The sequence below is a fragment of the Tachypleus tridentatus genome, chromosome 3 (assembly GCF_004210375.1).
Source record: "Tachypleus tridentatus isolate NWPU-2018 chromosome 3, ASM421037v1, whole genome shotgun sequence".
NCBI classification, from domain to species: Eukaryota; Metazoa; Arthropoda; class Merostomata; order Xiphosura; family Limulidae; genus Tachypleus; species Tachypleus tridentatus.
In genome coordinates, this window is record NC_134827.1 from 26,609,906 (window position 1) to 26,631,563 (window position 21,658).

The 21,658-nt window shown below is 32.8% G+C and overlaps 2 protein-coding genes across 2 annotated transcripts in view; both read right to left on the bottom strand.

Moving 5' to 3' along the window:
* Positions 1-21,658, bottom strand: part of LOC143246580 (cytochrome P450 3A6-like) — a 96,201-nt gene that overhangs the window by 37,679 nt on the left and 36,864 nt on the right. The window lies entirely within an intron of this gene.
* LOC143247876 (cytochrome P450 3A8-like) overlaps positions 6,905-21,658 on the bottom strand; it is a 47,131-nt gene continuing 32,377 nt past the window's right edge. The window contains exons 14-23 of the mRNA XM_076496433.1: positions 20,629-20,745; positions 18,458-18,546; positions 15,941-16,086; positions 15,299-15,414; positions 15,003-15,147; positions 13,577-13,737; positions 11,874-11,962; positions 10,219-10,362; positions 8,937-9,099; positions 6,905-7,255 (exon numbers count right to left, since the gene is read on the bottom strand). Coding sequence (XP_076352548.1) covers positions 7,166-7,255; positions 8,937-9,099; positions 10,219-10,362; positions 11,874-11,962; positions 13,577-13,737; positions 15,003-15,147; positions 15,299-15,414; positions 15,941-16,086; positions 18,458-18,546; positions 20,629-20,745 — 1,260 coding nt within the window. The 3' untranslated portion in view covers positions 6,905-7,165. The remainder of the gene's footprint in view (positions 7,256-8,936; positions 9,100-10,218; positions 10,363-11,873; positions 11,963-13,576; positions 13,738-15,002; positions 15,148-15,298; positions 15,415-15,940; positions 16,087-18,457; positions 18,547-20,628; positions 20,746-21,658) is intronic.

Here is a 21,658-nt window from a genome sequence, read left to right on the forward strand (position 1 = left end):
AATCCCACTATTCGTTGGTAAAAGAGTAGTCCAAGAGTTGGCGGTGGGTGGTGATGACTAGCTGCCTTTCCTCTAGTCTTACACTACTAAATTAGGGACGGCTAGGTGCAGTGGGCTAACAACCTACTCACTTAAAAACCAGCCTGTTACGGAAACCGCAGTGATTGCGGCCCTATGTTCCTTAAGGAATCGAGTGGCAGATGATGTTGATGATATACAAAAATGTTACAAAAATACACAGGCTTTCATAGGGTGTCCTAACTTTTTCACATGACAGCATACAGATCATTCACCATCTCGTAAAAAAAAAACAAAGCCACTGTACTTCACTTTCTTTACACATGCCTGTCATGTTGAATAAATAAACATTTTTTTACTTCATAATAACTCTTCATATGATTTTCATCCACTCCGCATTTCCTTGTGTTCGTGGGGCTTTCACAAGTCTTCTTGTATGAGTGCATCGATTTTGTTCAGTTTCTATTTCAGTCCTTTTACATACATTTTTATCAGTAAACAGACCTTTAGCAATACGAGAATAAATTTTATGGTAAGTAAGAGAAATATTATAGTAAATGTTTATGGAAGAGAATGTGTAATAATGGTATAATTATATAAAAGTAAATATTGACGCACAGCCTTTAATATAACTGTTTTATTTCCATATTGTGATAATGTACTTGTTCTTTAAAGAAACAGTAAATTAGGCGACCTACTGTGGCTTGTTTGTAAGAACGATCGACTAGCAACTTGTAGGTCACAAGTTCGAATCTCCGTCATCGTGAATGTTCACAGTTTTACTAGTGTGGATGTTGTAATGTGATGGCCACTTCCACTATTCGTTCAAGTATTTGCTGCTAGATGCCTACACTCTAGTCTACTGCTACTAAGTTAAGGATAACTAAAGTAAATATCTCTCGTGTGGTTTAAGTAAAATTAAAAACTAATCAAACCAACATTCAGTTTATATATTTGTATATATTATATATGTATACTTTTGTATATATTATATATTATATATGTATACTTTTGTATATATTATATATTATATATGTATACTTTTGTATATATTATATATTATATATGTATACTTTTGTATATATTATATATTATATATGTATACTTTTATTGTTAATCATGTTTTTGGGTTTCATCGGTGACTCCTCCAGTTTATTTTGACGAGGAATTATTACATAAAAGTAAAAATTATTATCGCTTATTTCGAAATCACTAAGAATAAGGTGTGTAGAGGCCAGTAATAAGTGAGCTCAAAGGCGCTTGGGTGACATTACCACTTCTGTGACGTTGTGTTTTTTCCTTGACCTTTTATCCTAGCGTGTAACATCTAAGAATATATTTGTACAAAGGTTTTTTAATGCGTCAGTGTGCTCTTTATGTTGTTGATTAGGAAGTTGTTTAACTATGGATCTTCCTACATTACCATCCATCCTCCCTTGGTTTCTTTGTGCTGTTGCGGTGATCATCGACCTTTACAGGTGAATAAACAGTTTCTATATAACTTATGTTTGATAACCTTTGATTTTAACATCGTAAATCCGTAGACTTTCCGCTGTACTTGCGGTGAGCTTAATGTGAAGGAAGATACTGTTATGTTGAAACCATCTTATGAATGTCTGTTTTAAATAAGATCCGGCTCCAACTTTATTTTATTTATATATTTCCAGTTCATTTGGTCAGTCCAAACAGAAATCAACTGGCAACGGTGACAAGCACACAACAAATTTACATGATGAAATTAATATTAATTAAAATTATTAATTTGTGATTTACATATTTCACTATATTAGTTTGATAGTGTTTCAGTATTTATTGTATTCTATCAGTAATTAGTAATTTCATAGATTTATGAATGCAGTCCACAGTTTAGAAACCTCTGCTTCAGTTCAGATATGCACGTATTCACGTAAATATTTTACCATACATTTTATAATTAACACTAAACAACACAAGACTACTCTCCTGAATTCATCCATAACTTTTAAGTCGGAGACTAAAAGTAAAACAGCTATTCAGCATCGATAACTGAAGGCCTACCCTTGTTAGAGTAAATAGTTGGGTTTGACAGTTGCTCTTATAACGTGCCCAAAGTGATTAGTAACTTGTGTTTTTTTAATGGGAGGTAGTAACGGGATTTATATATAAAATGGATATTATTTAAACCAAATTGACACAACTATTCTTCTCCCAATATCATAACGAGATAACATAACAGTGATGTTAAATACTTAAAATTAACATTCAATTTTCTATAATCTACCTATTTTTATAGTTTATTGATTCTTTGACCTACATTTCCCGTGAACTGACATGAGGGCTATCTGCGCTAGCCGTCCATAATTTAGCAGTGTAATGCTAGAGGGAAGGCAGCTGGTCATCATCACCGACCTCCAACTCTTCGGCTACTCTTTTACCAACTAATAGTGGGATTGACCGTAACAATATAACGCCCTCACAGCTGAAAGAGCTAGCATGTTTGGTACGGCGGGGATTCGAACCCGTGATCCTCAGAGATGGCGGTGGGTGGTGATGACTAGCTGCCTTCCCTCTAGCCTTACACTGCTAATTAGGTACGACTTGTGCAGCTAGCCATCGTGTAGCTTTACCATAAATAGAAACAAGCAATCAAAACGATTTTGTCTGTCTTATAGTAAAATATATTTTCTTGTTGTTATATGTCAGTTTATTGTGAAATATAGGATAATAGATTAAGACAAAAAAACTGAACTTCAGTTGTTATATAAACACAAACTTTAGTTCCGTCAAAAAACCACTAATTCTAACGAGAGAAATAACATTTACAACAAAGAATATAGTTCTTGTAATTCCTACCGAACCAGTACGTTACATCTACTCCATTAATAATCTCCTTTAAAACGTCACAGTTTATTTTCAAACATGAGACGCCTACGATAGAAATTGTCTAAATGTCTTTACCAAAAAGCTTAATTTGTTTTTTTTTATCGATCTCTATCCTATGAAAGGAATTTTAAGTGTTCGTTACCATTGTAAACACTGTAGTACAAAAGAACCAAAAACAATAAATCCGATTCCATATTTGGCTTCAGTGACATTAAAATCCCACTCTTAGGACTTATCTTTTGTGCCTCCATTAGGTTTCCCCGAAATATAAATAAAGTAACCCATGGCCACTCCTTGTTGTCTTGCGTGTTTTAGTGCAAGAACGTTAATCAATATAGCAGTGCAGAGTTATGTAACGGTTTGTATACTTGATAAGTTACTAAACATTTACAGATAAAACTAATACTAGGGTGCTGGTTAATTTGGATTTTCATACACCTATTGTTGCCTCTCAATGGCATGTAGCGATAAAATACTGGTTTCAATTTTAAACTGGAAACATCAACGTTTTAATTACCTACGGACAAATTTAAAAATAAACCTTAACAAAAATACATTTAACAAGTTGCCATTTTTGAACAAGGTTTTAGTCCTTGCAAGAGACTCTCATTGTACAACTTTACAACAAATAAACCAAATACAATTTGTTGTCACATGTTTCTACTTAACATTTTGTACCCTTTCCATAAATTCTGCAAAGGAAATTTTGTTTTAGCCGTAGGAATTCCTTTTGATTCCAAAGAGCCATAGTTCCTGGTGAGATAGCTAGATAATAAGATATAATGGCCCGGCGTGCGACTCGTAATCTGAGGGTCGCGGGTTTGCATCCCCGTCGCGCCAAACATGATCGCCTTTTCAGACGTGGGGCGTTATAATGTGATGATCAATCCCTCTATTCGTTGGTAAAAAAAAAGTAGCCCAAGAGTGGGTGGTGATGACTAGCTGCCTTCCCTCTAGTCCTACACTGCAAAATTAGGGACGGCTAGCCAGGGACAGATAGCCCTCGTGAAGCTTTGGGCGAAATTAAAAAAACAAACAAACTGTTCTGTTTCGATTTTTCGATGGTTGTCCAAAACGTTTGTGGTTCGATGTAAAAGAAACAAGTAAATTGAGTTTTGTTCTGATAAATATTAACCGTGAAACTTCTTGTGAGTGAATATAAATTCACTAAGGAAATTCACAAAGACGTTGAGACAGCATTATGAAATGTCGATACAACACATTCAACAAAGAAGCGTGGTGAACAAACATTAAAGTATTGTTGGTACAAGTCTGTAGACTCACCAGGAGGTTACGTTGAAAAATAAATCATTGTTGAACTGGTATCTTTTTGTAGGTCACGTTTTCTTTCGAACAGTCCTCGAATATTAAATTCCAAACGTGTGATCTTACTCAGTTGCTCGAATATTAAATTCCAAACGTGTAATCTCACTCAGTTGTTTTATTCAGTTCTTTAAAACAAAAGCTCAAATAGAACAACACCAACAGACATTACTCAATATGACGTAATATACGGATCTCACGGGCAGCAAAAGGTAATTTCATAGGTAAAAACAGCTTTAATAGCTTATTATATTCTTTGTATAACAATATAAATTTATATGCCTTAAAAAGTTGACCTTCACAAACAGCTAAAGTTTCTTTGTGATTTCTTATTTATCCTGTTATTTTGGAGCATTCATCTTTGCGACTGCTTTTAGAACTAAAACAAACGCTGTAAGAAACTCGGACAGTGATTTTAAATTTTAAGTGGCTGAAAATTACACGAACGGTTAATATGAAGTAACAAAATGACAGTTTATTTATTCAACATGACTGTCATGTGTAAAGAAAGGGAAGTACAGAAGAATTTTTTGTAGGAGATGGTGAATGATCTGTGTATGTGGTAATTGTGATTAGACTGAAGCTGAATCAAAACTAAGAAAGTTAATCACTATGTATGTAAACACAAGGTCATTTGGACAGAGAGTATTCATTAATCACTATGTATATAAACACAAGGTCATCTCGACAGAGAGTATTCATTAATCACTATGTATATAAACACAAGGTCATCTCGACAGAGAGTATTCATTAATCACTATGTATATAAACACAAGGTCATCTCGACAGAGAGTATTCATTAATCACTATGTACATAAACACAAGGTCATCTCGACAGAGAGTATTTATTAATCACTATGTATATAAACACAAAGTCATCTCGACAGAGAGTATTCATTAATCACTATGTATATAAACACAAGGTCATCTCGACAGAGAGTATTCATTAATCACTATGTATATAAACACAAGGTCATCTCGACAGAGAGTATTCATTAATCACTATGTATATAAACACAAGGTCATCTCGACAGAGAGTATTCATTAATCACTATGTATATAAACACAAAGTCATCTCGACAGAGAGTATTCATTAATCACTATGTATATAAACACAAGGTCATCTCGACAGAGAGTATTCATTAATCACTATGTATATAAACACAAAGTCATCTCGACAGAGAGTATTCATTAATCACTATGTACAGAAACACAAAGTCATCTCGACAGAGAATATTCATTAATCACTATGTATATAAACACAAGGTCATCTCGACAGAGAGTATTCATTAATCACTATGTATATATACACAAGGTCATCTCGACAGAGAGTATTCATTAATCACTATGTATATAAACACAAGGTCATCTCGACAGAGAGTATTCATTAATCACTATGTATATAAACACAAGGTCATCTCGACAGAGAGTATTCATTAATCACTATGTATATAAACACAAGGTCATCTCGACAGAGAGTATTCATTAATCACTATGTATATAAACACAAGGTCATCTCGACAGAGAGTATTCATTAATCACTATGTATATAAACACAAGGTCATCTCGACAGAGAGTATTCATTAATCACTATGTATATAAACACAAGGTCATCTCGACAGAGAGTATTCATTAATCACTATGTATATAAACACAAGGTCATCTCGACAGAGAGTATTCATTAATCACTATGTATATAAACACAAGGTCATCTCGACAGAGAGTATTCATTACCCGTATGAGTTCTTACCTTCCCATAGTACAGTACTGTATAGGAATGTAAGTACAAGAAAACAGTTCTTCATTATGAACATTTCATGATGCTAATTCGTCCCTGCTATTACGTAGAATGAATTTCAACCCTCCTGAACCACTGCACTGACCTCTGTTGACAACTGAATGAACCAGTTTGAATGTTTTTATCATTCTTTAAAATTCCCATGTATGTTTACCAGGTCAGGTCACAAGAAGTCTGTTTAAATGAACATGCTGATGAAACATAGGGTCTGAAATAAATGTCCTGGCACTCGTGCTGTGTTTTAACTATATAGAAAGAAGTTAACATATGGTTCCAGTGTATGCTAATAGAAATCAATTTATTAACACTCTACAAATTTACATTGACAAAAAATGTTTTGTATTTTGCTCACTGATGTATGTAACACATTGGTCATCTTTTTTGTTAGAATTCTTATACTATTTAATTACTAATTTCTATCTTAGATTATTTTGTCTACATATAGAAAACAAATTCTGGTGTATCATTTGACTAGTGGGTGTAAATTAAATACATGCTATAATTATAGACTATTATTTGTATTGTAAATGTAAAGTGGATATACTTCTTAGTTTGAAGTATTTTTAGGTTAGTTCTAAATCCACACACCGTAAGCTAACAGTGAAAAATAATCATTATAATAAAAGTATAGCGAAAAAATAATAAAATTCGCTATGTTAAACATTTTAACCAATAATATCAATATAAATGATAATATAGAAACAACCGATGACATTGATAATTGTGTAATACAAAACAAACATTCGTTACCTTCAAGAACTAAAGTGATATTAATTATCTAACGTGATGTTACCGTTTTTAAACAACACTTTCAATATCACTCCCTAAAAATGTTTTTAATCAATGAAATACCATAAAAAGTTCCGTCAAAGCACAACTACAAACGTGACTGTTTTAGGTATGGTGTCATCCTTAATATATATATATATATATATTTATATATATCATATAGTAATATACTGAATTACATAAAATATTGTGCCTAACCACACTGGCAACCAAAAATAACAATCATTTATATTAAAAAACAGAAGCTAGAAGTGTCCCTTTCAGAAATATTTCTATTGGTTGTAACTAACATAACAAGATCCTCACTGCCAATCAACAGCTAAGAGCCTGAAATATAAAACACGTTGTTCTTATTGGATGGTCAGGTTCTATCTTTTAATGTGAATGTCCGTTTCTACTTTCAACCTTCAGAGTGACGTCAGAGACTTGGATTATTAATACTGATGGAAGAAACTTTAAAGGAACCTGGAGGATACAAATATTTAATTTGAAATCTCTGTATAAAAAATAACTTATAAAACAACTGGAAAACAATCGAGAGTTTTCATAATTCATCAGTTAATCAAGCATTATTTCAAATATTGATATATATTATATATACGGTGTAGCTAAAACACTCACATAATTTTATTTACAACATATACTAAAGAGCTACAGCATATGAACATTTATTTACTCATAGCATATATTCTGCAAAATAAAGATCTCAATGTATCACAGAATAATTTCAATGGTTTTCCTGAGAATGATGGTTGTACGCAGACCCACAAAGAACAGAGATCAAAGCAGTCTCATACTGAGTACAGATCCATGTAATGCCATAAATCAAAGCTCCATATACAGTATATATTCAAGCTATCACATTAAAACTGCAGATCAAATATGTCCTATGCATATACAAAGTATATTCCAAAATAGCCCCATACAGTGTATAGACCCAAATAGCCCAATATCGAGTACAGACACAAATAATCCAATAGAGGGAACCAACGTCAGTAGGTCAATACAAAGTACACACCCAAGTAATCTCACAGAAAGTAGAAACCAATTAATTCTACTCACAGAACATGTCCACGCAACCCCAGAAGCAATACAGATCAAACTAGTCCCACACAGAATACACCAATCAGTTAAAAAAGAAATGCAACTTGCACTCTCTACAAAGTTCACCGTGAATGGACGAATTTAGATGAAACAACTTGATGAAAGATCTTACAAAACCTGAAATTATTAAGGATTTACAGGTCCTGAAACCATAAAAAAGAAGTCGGGACACAGGCTGTAAGAATATATAAAGTACTTTGATAATACGTTAGGACTTGGGTCAATATCTATTATGGTAATACGTTAGGACTTGGGTCAATATCTATTATGATAATACGTTAGGCCTTGGGTCAATATCCGTCATGATAATAGTATTTAAAGTAAATTTAACATTTATGATGCTACTTTAAGTAAGATCACTTGTAGAAATCCAAGAAAAACAACAAATTAACACATAATAAATATAGGAATAATCAAGATTTGGTGTATCTAAAGGATTTTCTGGATTGTGACAATTTACTGTCAATCGTAATCCGAATAAACTACACCGGAAACAGAATAATGCTGTAAAAACTGTTAATTTTCGAAGTTGTAGGATTATCAACTAGTGCTAGGTGGTTTTAAGTTATGAAGCTAAGTTAAACTGTAAGTAATCAAGTTTGAATATGTTATTATTATGAGCCAACATCTCGATATCTTTCTAAATAAACTATCAAACCCAAAGACTCAAAATAAAACACAATGCGTAAAAATATTTATTTCTAAATAAAACTTTTAATCACTAAAGTAATAGTACTTTAAATCGAATTTTATTCTTTATAATAAACAAACAACATTTAATCACTGAGTGTTCTAAATTGATACAAAGCATATGTAAAGAACAATAACAACTTTTAGTAACTAAAGTAATTGTGTGTTATATTGATATAAGGTACCTGTATAAAACATCAAATTTAGTTACTACAGTAGTAGTGTTCATAAACCATATGGCTCAACAAAATCAATGAAAATACTTTTTAGTTACATATAGCTACATTCTTAATTTCCCGACGTACAAAAATAAAGGATCGTTTTATGTAAAATAAAGAAAACTCGTCTTTACCTTAGTTTCAGAACAAGGTACAAAACGCAAATGACGTAGGATGTGGACCAAACATAATTTTATTTCCATTAGAGCGAATCGCATTCCTATACAGTTCCTGGGACCAGCCCCGAATGGCATGTAGGTGTATGGTATAATGTTGGATTTGTTTTCAGGAAGAAATCTGTATGTACAAGAAGTTTATTTCGACTTTCAATATTTGAAATTTTCTAAAACAAAATAATAATAATAATGGACAAATTACGAAATGAATTTCTTAAACATGTAATTCAAATGTTCAACCATTTATTTTCTTCACTCAATATTTATTCTAAATTATTTTGAAGATACAATCAGCCTGGCCTAGTACCTCGATTGTAAAGAAAAGTATGGAAATGAAGGTAAATGATTTTGTTCACAAGGTTAATGTAAAAACAAAATCTGTAAATTAGTGTCCAGGTGTCTAAAATGTGTACATATCTCACCAAAGAAATATGTACACGAAGTTAAAGATATGAATATTATCTTTGCTTGGAGTTAGCTGTGTTACAATTGTAGATATCAAAATAACAACAAAATTGAAAAATTTAGAATAACACTGGCACTCAACAAGATTGAAACTCAAGTATTCTTAACACACACATTAATAGTGAGGTTCCATAAGTATTGTTAACACACATTAATAGTGAGGTTCCATAAGTATTGTTAACACACATTAATAGTGAGGTTCCATAAGTATGTTCCAAATCATTTATAACTATATTACATTTTACTAGTGTATAACTTCATAGTGAAATAAATCTGTTTTAATAAAGTTAAGAAACAATAAACAAAACGTCCCTGTTTACACTCTTTATATAATGTTCTTATTCATAACGTCAGACATCAGAATGTTGTCTATAATGGAATTTGGTCTTTATCTTAAGAAGTGACCGATGCTTTAACTGGATTTCTAACGTAACTGTAAGTAACGTAAGTTTTTTTAAATATCTAAATACGTAGTAATTGATCAACAGAACAATTAAATAAAAAAGTAAAGCGACATAACCATGTTATTAAATGACCATCACCTGTTACCTGTCTATGTCACATGAAGCCAACACTTACTTTTCGGAACCACTGCAAAAGAAATATTACTTGTCATAAAAAACAACACTTGTCACTTATCTAGAGCAAAATAAAATAGCTCTTCCCAGCTAGTTCGGGTAAAACTAACTCATAATTGTTTGGACAACATAAAAAAAACAGCTGTTACACGTATTCCAGCTGTTATCTTTCTGTCTTAAATAAAATATGCCACTACCTGTCTGGATCAAATTTCTCCGGGTCTGGAAAGTTTTTAGGGTCATGGTGCATGGCGTATATTGGGAACCTTACTGGTGTGTCTTTAGGTATAGTCAGCCCTATATCATCAAACGTATAATCTTCCAAAGCACGTCTTTCCCCACTGTAAAAATAATTAAATGAGCTCCATGTAATATTTAAACAACAAGAACTAGTAACTTACTTTATAAATATTAAGATGTTACCAATCAAATCACATTAAACATTTTGTATTTATTTTAATATTAACGTTTGTTAAAGTTAAATTTATATTTAGAAATGTATCTCACTCATACTGTTAAATATGTATTGCGAAATTCGAGACTATTCACTAAAGTTGTAGAATCAGGCTATTTTAAATTGTAATACGTAACAACTAAACAATAAATGGTCTTTAAAACTTGTATTTGATCTCTTAAAAATTATGCAATATATTTTTGACTTTGTATTTTAATTTATAATTAACACAACATGAACCTAATGTTCTTAAGACAATATGTAAAATGAGGTCAGAAAAATGAAAATATGTAGTTAAATTATTATGATTTAATGAGTGTTTTTATATTTGCTTTTGAGAGAAGTCAACTGGTGTTACAAAAAGATATAATTTGTTAAACAGAATAAAACAATTAAATCTAATGTAAACCTAAAATCAAATGTATTTTAACTGGAATAAATGTTTTCATAGGTTGAATTAAATAATTATGTAATCAAGACCAGAAAATTAGAATTGCAAACAAATATAAACGATAAGTAACAGCAGTAATTTCTGTCATTGAAACTCAATGTTAGTTCTTCTTTGGAACTCCAGATGGAGTGGAACTTCTCTTTTTTTATATTAATTCCCTAGAATTTTTTTCCCTGGAAATTAGCACTGTATTACTTTAGATTTTGTAAAGTTTGATAACTTAGTTTGAATAGAGGATGAAAATGTACCGTTATCTTCCAAGTAACCTGATATTAGAATATTAGTTTATTTGGTGCACTGTAGTAAGTTCGAAGAGTTTCTGTACGAGTCCTAGGAAAGACAGGCCATTAAGGCCTTGTGATTAAGACACTCGAGGGTCGTACGTTCGAATCCTCTTCGCACCAATAATGCTCGCCCTTTCAGCCGTCCACTTGTTATAATGTGACGGTCAATCCCACTATTCGGTGGTGAAAGAGTAGCTCAATAGTTGGTGGTTGGTGGTGATGACTAGTTTCCTTCCCTCTAGTCTTACACAGTTAAATTAGGGACGGTTAGTGCAGGTACCCTTCTTGTAGCTTTGAGCGAAATTCAGAAATAAAACCAAACATAGCAAAAATCAGTAACTGTACTAGTTTTAAATATAATTTGATCACTGATATTTCATGAAATTTGAAAATGCTGAGGTAAATATAGTAAAGAGTCAGGATAGGAAACAGATAAACAATTAAAAGAGTGATTTATTGAACGTAATGTAATGAAATCTAAGATAAATATTTAGTGATTCTCCTGAAGGTAAGAGTAGACTATTTATTAACATGAAATAACCAATTTTCACCATTTGTGCGAGTTCCTGGGTACAACTCTCTAATGGTTATATACAAACACTAACGCCACGTGTTATATCAAATATCCATAGATTATCTTTTACGGTATTAGCTGTTACTTACAATGCAGAAGGAGGGTAGATTCGAATACTTTCACACACAACTGCATCCAAGTATTTCATAGAACTGACAGCTTCGTAAATCTCGTGTTCCTAGACCATACAGATATTACAAAAGTTTAATTCAGTTAAAATTCTTGTCTTTAACATACGACAACGCTTCTGCATTATATCCGTATATACACAGTCTGATTAGAGAAATAAATTATGTGTTAATTATAAATTATGAAAGAAATTAAATTCGACAGTTTCTAATATTTAAGGAATACATTTCTCACTATACCACACTTGTATTAAACAAACGTTGAAATTTTATGACACCCTTACAATAATATCACTTTCAATCATTATAATTAACAAGATTCACATTTCATAGTAAACTGACGGAACTTTCTCTTATTGTTTATGTAGTAATATTGTTCTGTATCATCAATATGCTTTTGAACTTCGATAAACATTTTTACTGGAATATTTCTCGTTTCACTAACTTAGCGTTTTATACACACAACATGTTTTATTTAGTATATACTTTTCAAAAAAGAAACGCAAAAGGCAAAATATGAGATAAATTGTTAATAAGTTTATTCCGGGTAGTTCTGTATGACATGTGTAAAACTTTGCACATTCACTGCTGAACATCCAAAATCTGCAAAGGCGAAGTCCACGCTCACTAGTTAATGTTTAACGTCACTCAACGTCAATAACGAGTATGCCCCCCGTGAGCATCAATAACTACTTGGCATCTCCTGCCCATGGAAGCGATGAGATGACGAATCACATCATGTGGAATGGCTGTCTACTCAGCCTGCAAAGCTGCTGCAAGCTGAGGTAGAGTCTGTGGTTGAGGTTGTCGCCGTCGCAGACGTCGGTCCAACTCGTCCCAAAGATGTTCGATGGGGTTTAAATCTGGTGATCTGGAGGGCCAGGGAAGAACGTTGATGTTGTGGTGTCTCAAGAAGACAGTGGTGAGTTGGGCTGTGTGAGGACGGGCGTTGTCATGTTGAAAACGTCGTTGACGTTCACCATGATTGGTTGCACATGGGGCATAATTATCTCGTCGACGTGTCGTTGAGCCGTAAGATTCCCTCGAATGTGCAAAAGGTCTGTTCTGGCATTGTAGGCTATGGCAGCCCACATCATGACGCTGCCACCACCAAATCTGTCAACATCCTGCACACGAGGTCTGCCAGATCGTGGACAGTCACGAGTTGATCCATGTTGTTGGTGACGATTACATAGCTTTGTGATGGTGCTTGGGTGGACATTCACAGCTCTGGCAACATCTGATCGAGATTCGCCTGCTTCCAAGCGACCAATGGCGTTGTTGCGTTGTGCTTCAGTCAGTCTTGGCGTATTGAGTGTCGGTGGTTTAACATTGAGCTATGGAAACCGAGATCCCGTCACTTTTATAGGGATTTTGCACATGTTGCACTTGCAGAACATGCAGGTCTCTCAACCAAATTTATTGGACACGCATGCGTTTTGGCGAAAAATCCGATGTTTTCCTCCGTTATCAAAGTGCACAACTTTTATTGTCATTTTGGAATGACAATCAGTGCCTTAACACGTGTAACATCACATACTCTGAGCTTGTAACGTTATTACATATATTTCTCTTTAAAATAAAAAAATATCCCTTTTGCGTTTCTTGTTTTGAAGAGTATATATTCCTGTCATTACTGCCTTGAAAATAAATTTTAGGCATACCTGTGAATGTAAGGTTTCATCAATTTCCTGATATAATTTATTTTGGCAATCCTGATTTAAAGCCAAGAGATAAACAATGTATGATAAAGCACTAGCCGTAGTCTCGTAACCAGCCAAGAAGAATATAACGCATTGAGCTACAAGTTCGTCTTGGGTCAAATCTGGAACAGTAATTATATAGTAAAGTGTATTTGTTCATGTTCGATAAGAAATTCAATAACATAAAGATATATAAATAAATCGAATTACTTTCGAACTTTCTCTCACGCGTAAAACTAATAAATTCAATTTATCGGCAAGAACTTAACTAAATTAGCTAGAACTACAGCTGGAAACATGATTAGTTAACTAATCATTGTGTAGAATTTGTTATATAATATAACCATTATATTGATAACATTCAGGGTTTGATAACTTATCGTGTAGCTTTGTGTTTACCAACAAATTATTCCGTAAAAGAAAAGAGTAAAAAAAAGTGTATCTAACTAACACCTAAACAAATTACAATATAATCAATAGTTATCAATATTATGTCACAACATTGTACAATTAAAATATTAAAATATCCTTTGTATCAAAGTTAAAATTTAAGAGGGTTTTTATTCCTGTCACTAACAATGCTCTTTACCTTTCGAAACTATCTTCACTCGACGTAAAATTTACTTCGTGGTTTAAATGCTCGAAGATTAACACGATACAAATTTTAACTATTCAAACCAAAATCTCACAAATAAATTTTACTTATTTTTAACTTGCGTCCGTTTTATCTCATTTCACACAGAATTCAAGACGGTTTCTAAGAAATTAAACATATCTTTGATTTGTTGTCATAAAAGTTCATATTATTTTCTCTTCCTGAATATAACAAACACGAAAAATCATGTATTTTTTTAAAAAATTAATAAATTCCGTGATGTTTCTTTAAAATTCATTCAGATCAATGTGACCCTAAACATTATAAAAATCTGGAACATTATACTTCTCTCAAATATTATTTAATATCTTTAAGAGACTTTACATTAAAAACAAAGTCTGAGAATTAAAGCAAAATCTTCTTAATGTTCATATAACAGAAGTTAAAGAAGACAGTTTCACAATTAAAGTAATACGTTTTTTGTCTTCATAAAGTAAAAGTTAAAGTGTCAGTTTCACTGTTACAATATAACCTTCTTTAGATTCATATAACAAAACTTAATTGTGATTTCCATGACTACTAAATGTTTACTGTCGCCACAAATTCAGTAAAACAGTGACTTAGCCATGAAGATTTCAAACTTTTGGTAAGTTATTACAATCGTCAGTTAGATCGTACAAATAACAGTTTTAACGGTTGTCAAAATGTGTTTTAGAACTCGTGAAAACAAAACTCAAACTATTACATTTGATTCTCTAGGTCAAGTCTAATCACATTTTAAAATTTTCTCACATTTATTTTGTAACTTGTTGTTGAAGAATTTAAAGTTTTCTTCTTCGTATCCATAATTGTTGACATTTTTAATGTCCTCTTTGGAGTTCTGCAGTTTGTTGTCCATGGTCTCTAGAAGCAACTGAAGGAAGTCTATTCGCTTTGTCTGAAATCATCGGAAACCTTTCGTTATTGAAGAAAAACATGTGAAATTATTAACTAATGTTGAATAAACGTAATTTTTTATCATTTTTATTTTAAGACACATAATAATACGCTTAAACACCCCTGCAAAACAGAGATTAAATATTAATTACCTCAGGACTGTGTTTACGTTGGTCAATTATCTTGAGAGTCAACTCCTTGAAAAACTCCATACCTGATGGGTCAATCGCAGGGATTTTGAACAGTTTCATGATACCAGGGAAGGCAACTAAAAGAAAAAAGGTAATTCTTTAAAATGTTATTGTGTAACTTGAACAAAATGTATTATTTTATTATATTTCAGATATTACATGTACTTTTTATAAATTTACATAATTATAAAAGTTTTATTTAACAATTAAAAAATACGTATAATAGATTTTGAGTATTATTTAGTAAGGATTTTAAATGTAATATCAGAGGGAGTGTTTCACATTTCAGAAAACTGTAAATCTCCCGGAACACGATGAAATGTGTTGTTTTTTTCAGGCCAGTAAATATTAAATATCAGTGGAAGACTAGAAGAAAGGCAGCTAATCATCACTACCCATCGCCAACTCTTGGGCTACTCTTTTACTAGTGAATAGTGGGATTGACCGTTCACATTATAATGGCCCCCAAGTCCAATAAATCACGGCAATTTTACATGCTATCCATGCCTCTAATGTGATTCTGATTGAGAAAGAGATCCTGTTTGAAAGCTATGCTTAACACAAAGTTAATTCTTACTCAAACTATACCAACACGCTACTCACATGCAAATAATAATCGCCATCTGTTGGGAGAACTAAAAGCTTCTTTGGCAAATTGAGTAAAAGCATTGTCAGGGTTTCTCAGAGCATTTGTTTTAGTTCCAAAAGCACAGCTGGCAATCACATCAATGGTGAACGCACCAAAATAACTGGATGAAAAAGAAAACACAAAAAACTTTAATTATTTGTGAATATGAACTTTTTGAAGGGAAATAAATTAATAATGCTAATAAAAATATATATAAGAACCTATTAAAGCTGTTTTTCCCCAAAAAATTACCTCTCACAGCCGGTGAGTAAAAGAATAGTGAACTCGGGTCCATCTTTGCTCTGACGACAACATTTTTGAAACCAAACTGGTACAAAATTTACTCATGCTAGAAATGTCACTCAGAATGATTGGTACAAGACTTTTCTAAATTAAAACTTACTATGCTAATTTTTAAATGAAAATTCTTTTATCGTACAGCCACAGCCAATTGATTAATGTGTTCTTATAATCGACACAGTCACAGATCATCATGTTATTTTGTGTGTGTGTTTATATACAGTTTTAAACAATGTAATTTCAAGATACATGGGGTTCTGTGTGAAACCTACTCACAATTATTGGGAGAAACGCGCCATCTATTGTTCAATATTGCACAGCACTTATGACTTCTGAAAATAAATCACTAAAAAATTCCGATAAATACAAACTGTCTAAAAGGTGCTGTTCATTTCGTTTCCTGTTATGGGAAAAAAGTTTAAGGAAAATATAATGTTCAAATTCATATAATTGTAAATAAATAATAATTATCTAAATGGTCAGTGTATTCTACAGTTTAATTGTCATAGATACCTATTCTAAATGTAATTTAGCTTATGTACGTTCCTTAAACATTAAACTGAACCAAAGTAAAAACAATCATTGTTTAATTGGAATAACAACTAAAAAATATTTGTTATTCCATATATTTATTTCAAGCTTCTCAAGTTGTATATGAGTTAGTCGTTCCCTAATGTTGAACTCGCAGACTAGAGACAAAAGCAGCTAGCTTTTAATGCTCTTGAAAACCAGAATCATATGGTAAGATTCCACAGACACATTTTAAAGATTACATGAATGAATGTAACAACGTTTTAAAAACAATATTAAAAGAGGGTGGCTAACCAACCCCACCCCCAGTAAGTCACCCACTACATTGATCTTTGTACACACAGTCAGGTTTTGTTTCAATTTTGTAAATAATAATAATAATAATAACAAAACATAATATATCAGTACAGTAAAAGTCAATAGTCGATGTAAAAGAATTACATACTATTAATTAAACAAAAACTTAACGTTTAGATAGCTATTAATTGGGAACAAAAGAGGTGATTGTTTTCCTTATTTGTGAAGTATTAAGCACTGCATGTTACTTATGATTCTCAAAAATGTATTAAAGAGAACATGCCAAACATTAACAGTGATTTGATGGCAGTTAGTGTTATGACAAACGAGTATAGCTTATAGGTGGTTGTGAGATTTTTTTAGTTTTAAGATACCAAAATATCACTTTTGAAATGTGTGTCACAAATTAGGAGTTACGGTGTTTATACAGTTAACATGGAGACGAGTTAGTATAGATTATATAGTAGTATTTGGATGTACATTAAGATGTTTAAACGTTAATCGACCATGTCACATCTCTAAACAAGTGTCAAATGAGATTATTCTACTACACTCGGTGCATACAAGTCCAAAAGAGTTATGAGCTAAATGTATTCTTATAGTTCAAAGTTACTTTCGTGTCATATATTTAATATTACGTGCAGGGTATCAAAACTAAAATTTTAGAATCTTATGCCTGCTTACTTTCAGCTGAGCCACTAGATTAGATCGGATATTTAGAATTTTCAAAACAGCAATTGTTCGTAATGGGAATGAAAATAAAGCAATATGGGTCAACTTAGGACACCAAAACCATCGAGAAAAATACATCTGAAACAAGTCGTATCATAGATCAGAATATATGAATACATGGGTAAGAAGCAGATGTTCACACGCCCCAGAAATTTTACGCGAAATAATAAATTAGGATTTAAGTTTCAGAAAGTGACATAAGTCACGAAAACAAAAGCTACATTCACATCACATCCATTCAACAGTTGTGCACCTTAAACAGACAGAGAAGGAAACCAGATTTTATGATATTTTTAAAGGAAGAATTTGTTTAAGTTACTATCTATATATTTCAGAGCAATTTGAATATTCAAACGTGTACTTAAAACTCTCCTCCAACATGGTTTATGCAAAGCAGTTAGAGAGGAATGGTGAGCTTAGGACATGACACCCTTACAACTGAACGTATTAATGTGAAAACTGATCTGCAAGGTTGCTATCGAGGGGTGTGGTCATTAGATAAAGCATGACTAGACCTGATGACATGGACTGTATAGTGAATTTACAAAACTGTTTCCATATAATGTACACAATCATTTCATAGTTAAAGTTTTTTGAAATGTATTCAAAGAAAGTGATCTCTAACACCTTACACTTTACAGTCAATATATTTTCCATCTTCTGCAGCCTTTAGAAAGTTTTCAGTTAATGTGTCAGCACACTCAAGCACTAAACTTTGCATCTATAAAGAAACAAATACGGTAAACTAAAGAACTAGATTTTCAGTAACACATTTCTAATACTATTTATATCAAGTATAAATAACATCAAAGATGTTTAACATTATTATAAGTTTAATAATTATCTTTCATTGCCATTGTTATCTTCCGAGTTTCTGACAATAATAATACAACCTTATAATTTATCTTATAACTTATACATTGTGTGCTTTACGTACATAAATATTTATTTTACCGATATTTTCTCTGAGACCTATTGTTATTATACATCTGGTATTGGCCTGGGATGGCCTAGCGCGTTAAGGCGTGCGCTTCGTAATATGAGGGTCGCGGGTTCGCTCCCGAGTCGCGCCAAACATGCTCGCCCTCCCGTCCGTGGGGCGTTATAATGTAACGGTCAATCCCACTATTCGTTGGTAAAAGAGTAGCCCAAGAGTTGGCGGTGGGTGGTGATGACTAGCTGCCTTCCCTCTAGTCTTACACTGCTAAATTAGCGACGGCTAGCACAGATAGCTCTCGAGTAGCTTTGTGCGAAATTCCAAAACAAAAAAACAAACAAACATCTGGTATTACTCATTAATTATATTAATTATTACTTGTAATAAGAATAACAATTCGTGCAGTTAATCAGAGGTTGTAGTAATTTTGCTCATGATGTAATAACTTTACAAATATTACATAAACTAAATACATACGGTTAACCACTTTAGTTTTTGTTTTAATCACTTAGCAACTTTAAATTATATGATGCGTTTGTGTGTTTTCTTATAGCAAAGCCACATCGGGCTATCTTCTGAGCCCACCGAGGGGAATCGAATCCCTCATATAGCATTATAAATCCGAAAACATTCCGCTGTACTGACGGGATGCGATAAATTATATGATTCAAAAATTTAAACAATTAGTTCTGGAATAATTTTTTTCATGATGAAGTGGTAAAAGCTTTAAGAAAGGAAACTTTGACTGTTGTAAGTGACAAACCCAATATTTGATTTACACTGTCATTATCAGCAACTATTATAGTTGTCACAGAGGTTTAGTATTTACATCTTTCTAATTACATTTAACGTACTTGATCCAAAACCACAAAGACTAGTGGCGCTAGCTGTCTTAACACTGAACTCCTCTTTTGTTTCGCAGATACCAAACATTTTTCCTGAGAGAAATGTTGGAGAGATGATGGTATAACAATAACAAATATGTTGGTTAAAATAAAACAAAGATTGATTGTTGACAAGCACATACACATTTACTGGATCATCTGTTCTGTTGAAACCTTTGGATCGAACCTTTAACTCAAAACTGAAATAATATTTTCCGTATTTCTCCAGAACGGTAGGGCTAGAGGGAAGACAGGTAGTCTTGATAACGAACCGCCAACGCCTGGGCTACACTTTTACAAACGAATAGTGGGATTGACTGTCACACAATAACGCCATCGTGAATGATAGGGCAAACATGTTTGAGGAAACACGGATTCGAACTCATGTCCCTTACATCACGGGTATATTGCTTTAACCACCTCACCTTGTAGGGCCCATACTGAAAACAAATCCTGTCGTAACAAACAACCAAAGATGAAAGTGTCAGAAAGTGTTTAGTTCAGCGTGATCTGTCTCTTCCATCTTTAGTTCCGACTTTTGAAACAACGTCCTTTTCATGGGTGCTACTTTTGTAGATTATTCCTCCAAGACTTCCACCATAAGAGTCACGCTATACCAGACAGTTTCAACCAATTTCATCTTTGTTTATTCTTCATGAAGACTGGGTTTAAAATTAGTTATAAAATAAAACCCTTATAATGATATGATCTTACACCTAAAACACTGTCAGCTATGTTGGGTAATATCAAAAGGGAGCAAAATACCTCTGTACTGGTTTCTTAGTAGGTGATCGGGTTCGATTTTCTGCAATAATGCAAAATATTTCATACTCTATAAGCTATAGCTGCGTTGTAACAGACAATTCCTTAACGTAGATGATAGGTGCTTCTAAGTGGCTCTCTTCCCTCTGGTGGGTAGTCATAAAATAGGGACGGTGGTAGGTAGTCTAAACAGTTTTACCATAAATATAAGATACCATACCTTACGCATTTTTCCCGAAGTGAAAGCAGGTGTAACGATGGTTCGGACTCGCTTCCAGGAATCTCCTTCTAAAACGAAAAGCATGTTGTCTGCTATCGAGTGTCCGAAGTGAAAGTCCTAGTCCAAAAACAACACTGTGTATAGACAATATTGATATGGATGTATAAAGCACTTGAAAGTCCAAAAGTTATTAATATATATTATTTAAGATCTGCATTTTATGATAGTTCTCACAACATCTGCGAGTTAACAAAGGCTAACAAAGTTCCAGCGACAATTCTAAATCAATGATCGTTTTGTTAAGAACGATATCCGAAGTAAACAAATCACAGTTGTCCACGGACATTTACAGTTCTTCAATGGAACTTTTGTGTCGGATAGTTGGTTAAATATGGTTTTAAAAGCTGATGATCTCGTGCAGTAAGATGATCTACAGATATTTTGTCAATCTGTGGAGTCCAAGACAGACTTCACGGTCCTTAACAAAAGTTTGTAACTTCTTATAGCGAGAGGTCATGGTTATCATAGTTATTTTTAAGGACATCACGGGAAATGGAACATCGTTCTGATAATGTACGACTGATTTTATTACATTGTTTGTACGTATCAGCTGACCCAATAACAACTTATAGGAAGAAAGCTGTATATATTAACTTGTCAAATAATGTGTTCTTACCACAGAATTTATGTAACTAACATGTATGCAACAACTTAACTTTTGAAAAGCAGAATACCATTATCACGTTTTAAATTTCTTTACCACCAGCAAAATAATGTCTTCCTGTTTATCAGATGGCACAAACATTCCACACACTTTGCGATGCTCTGACACATCAAAGTAATCAATAGCAATCTTCAGTCTCAGTAAAGCATGTGTCTTAAAACTGTAGTAAATTTGCTTGTGTTGACGTAACACAATATGACGTAAATGCAAAAGACATTTACAATTGCTTAGTAACTGATTTCAAAAATTTATAAAATTTGTAAAATCAGCCAAATTTATGATGTCGTCTGTTACGGAATTTCTTAT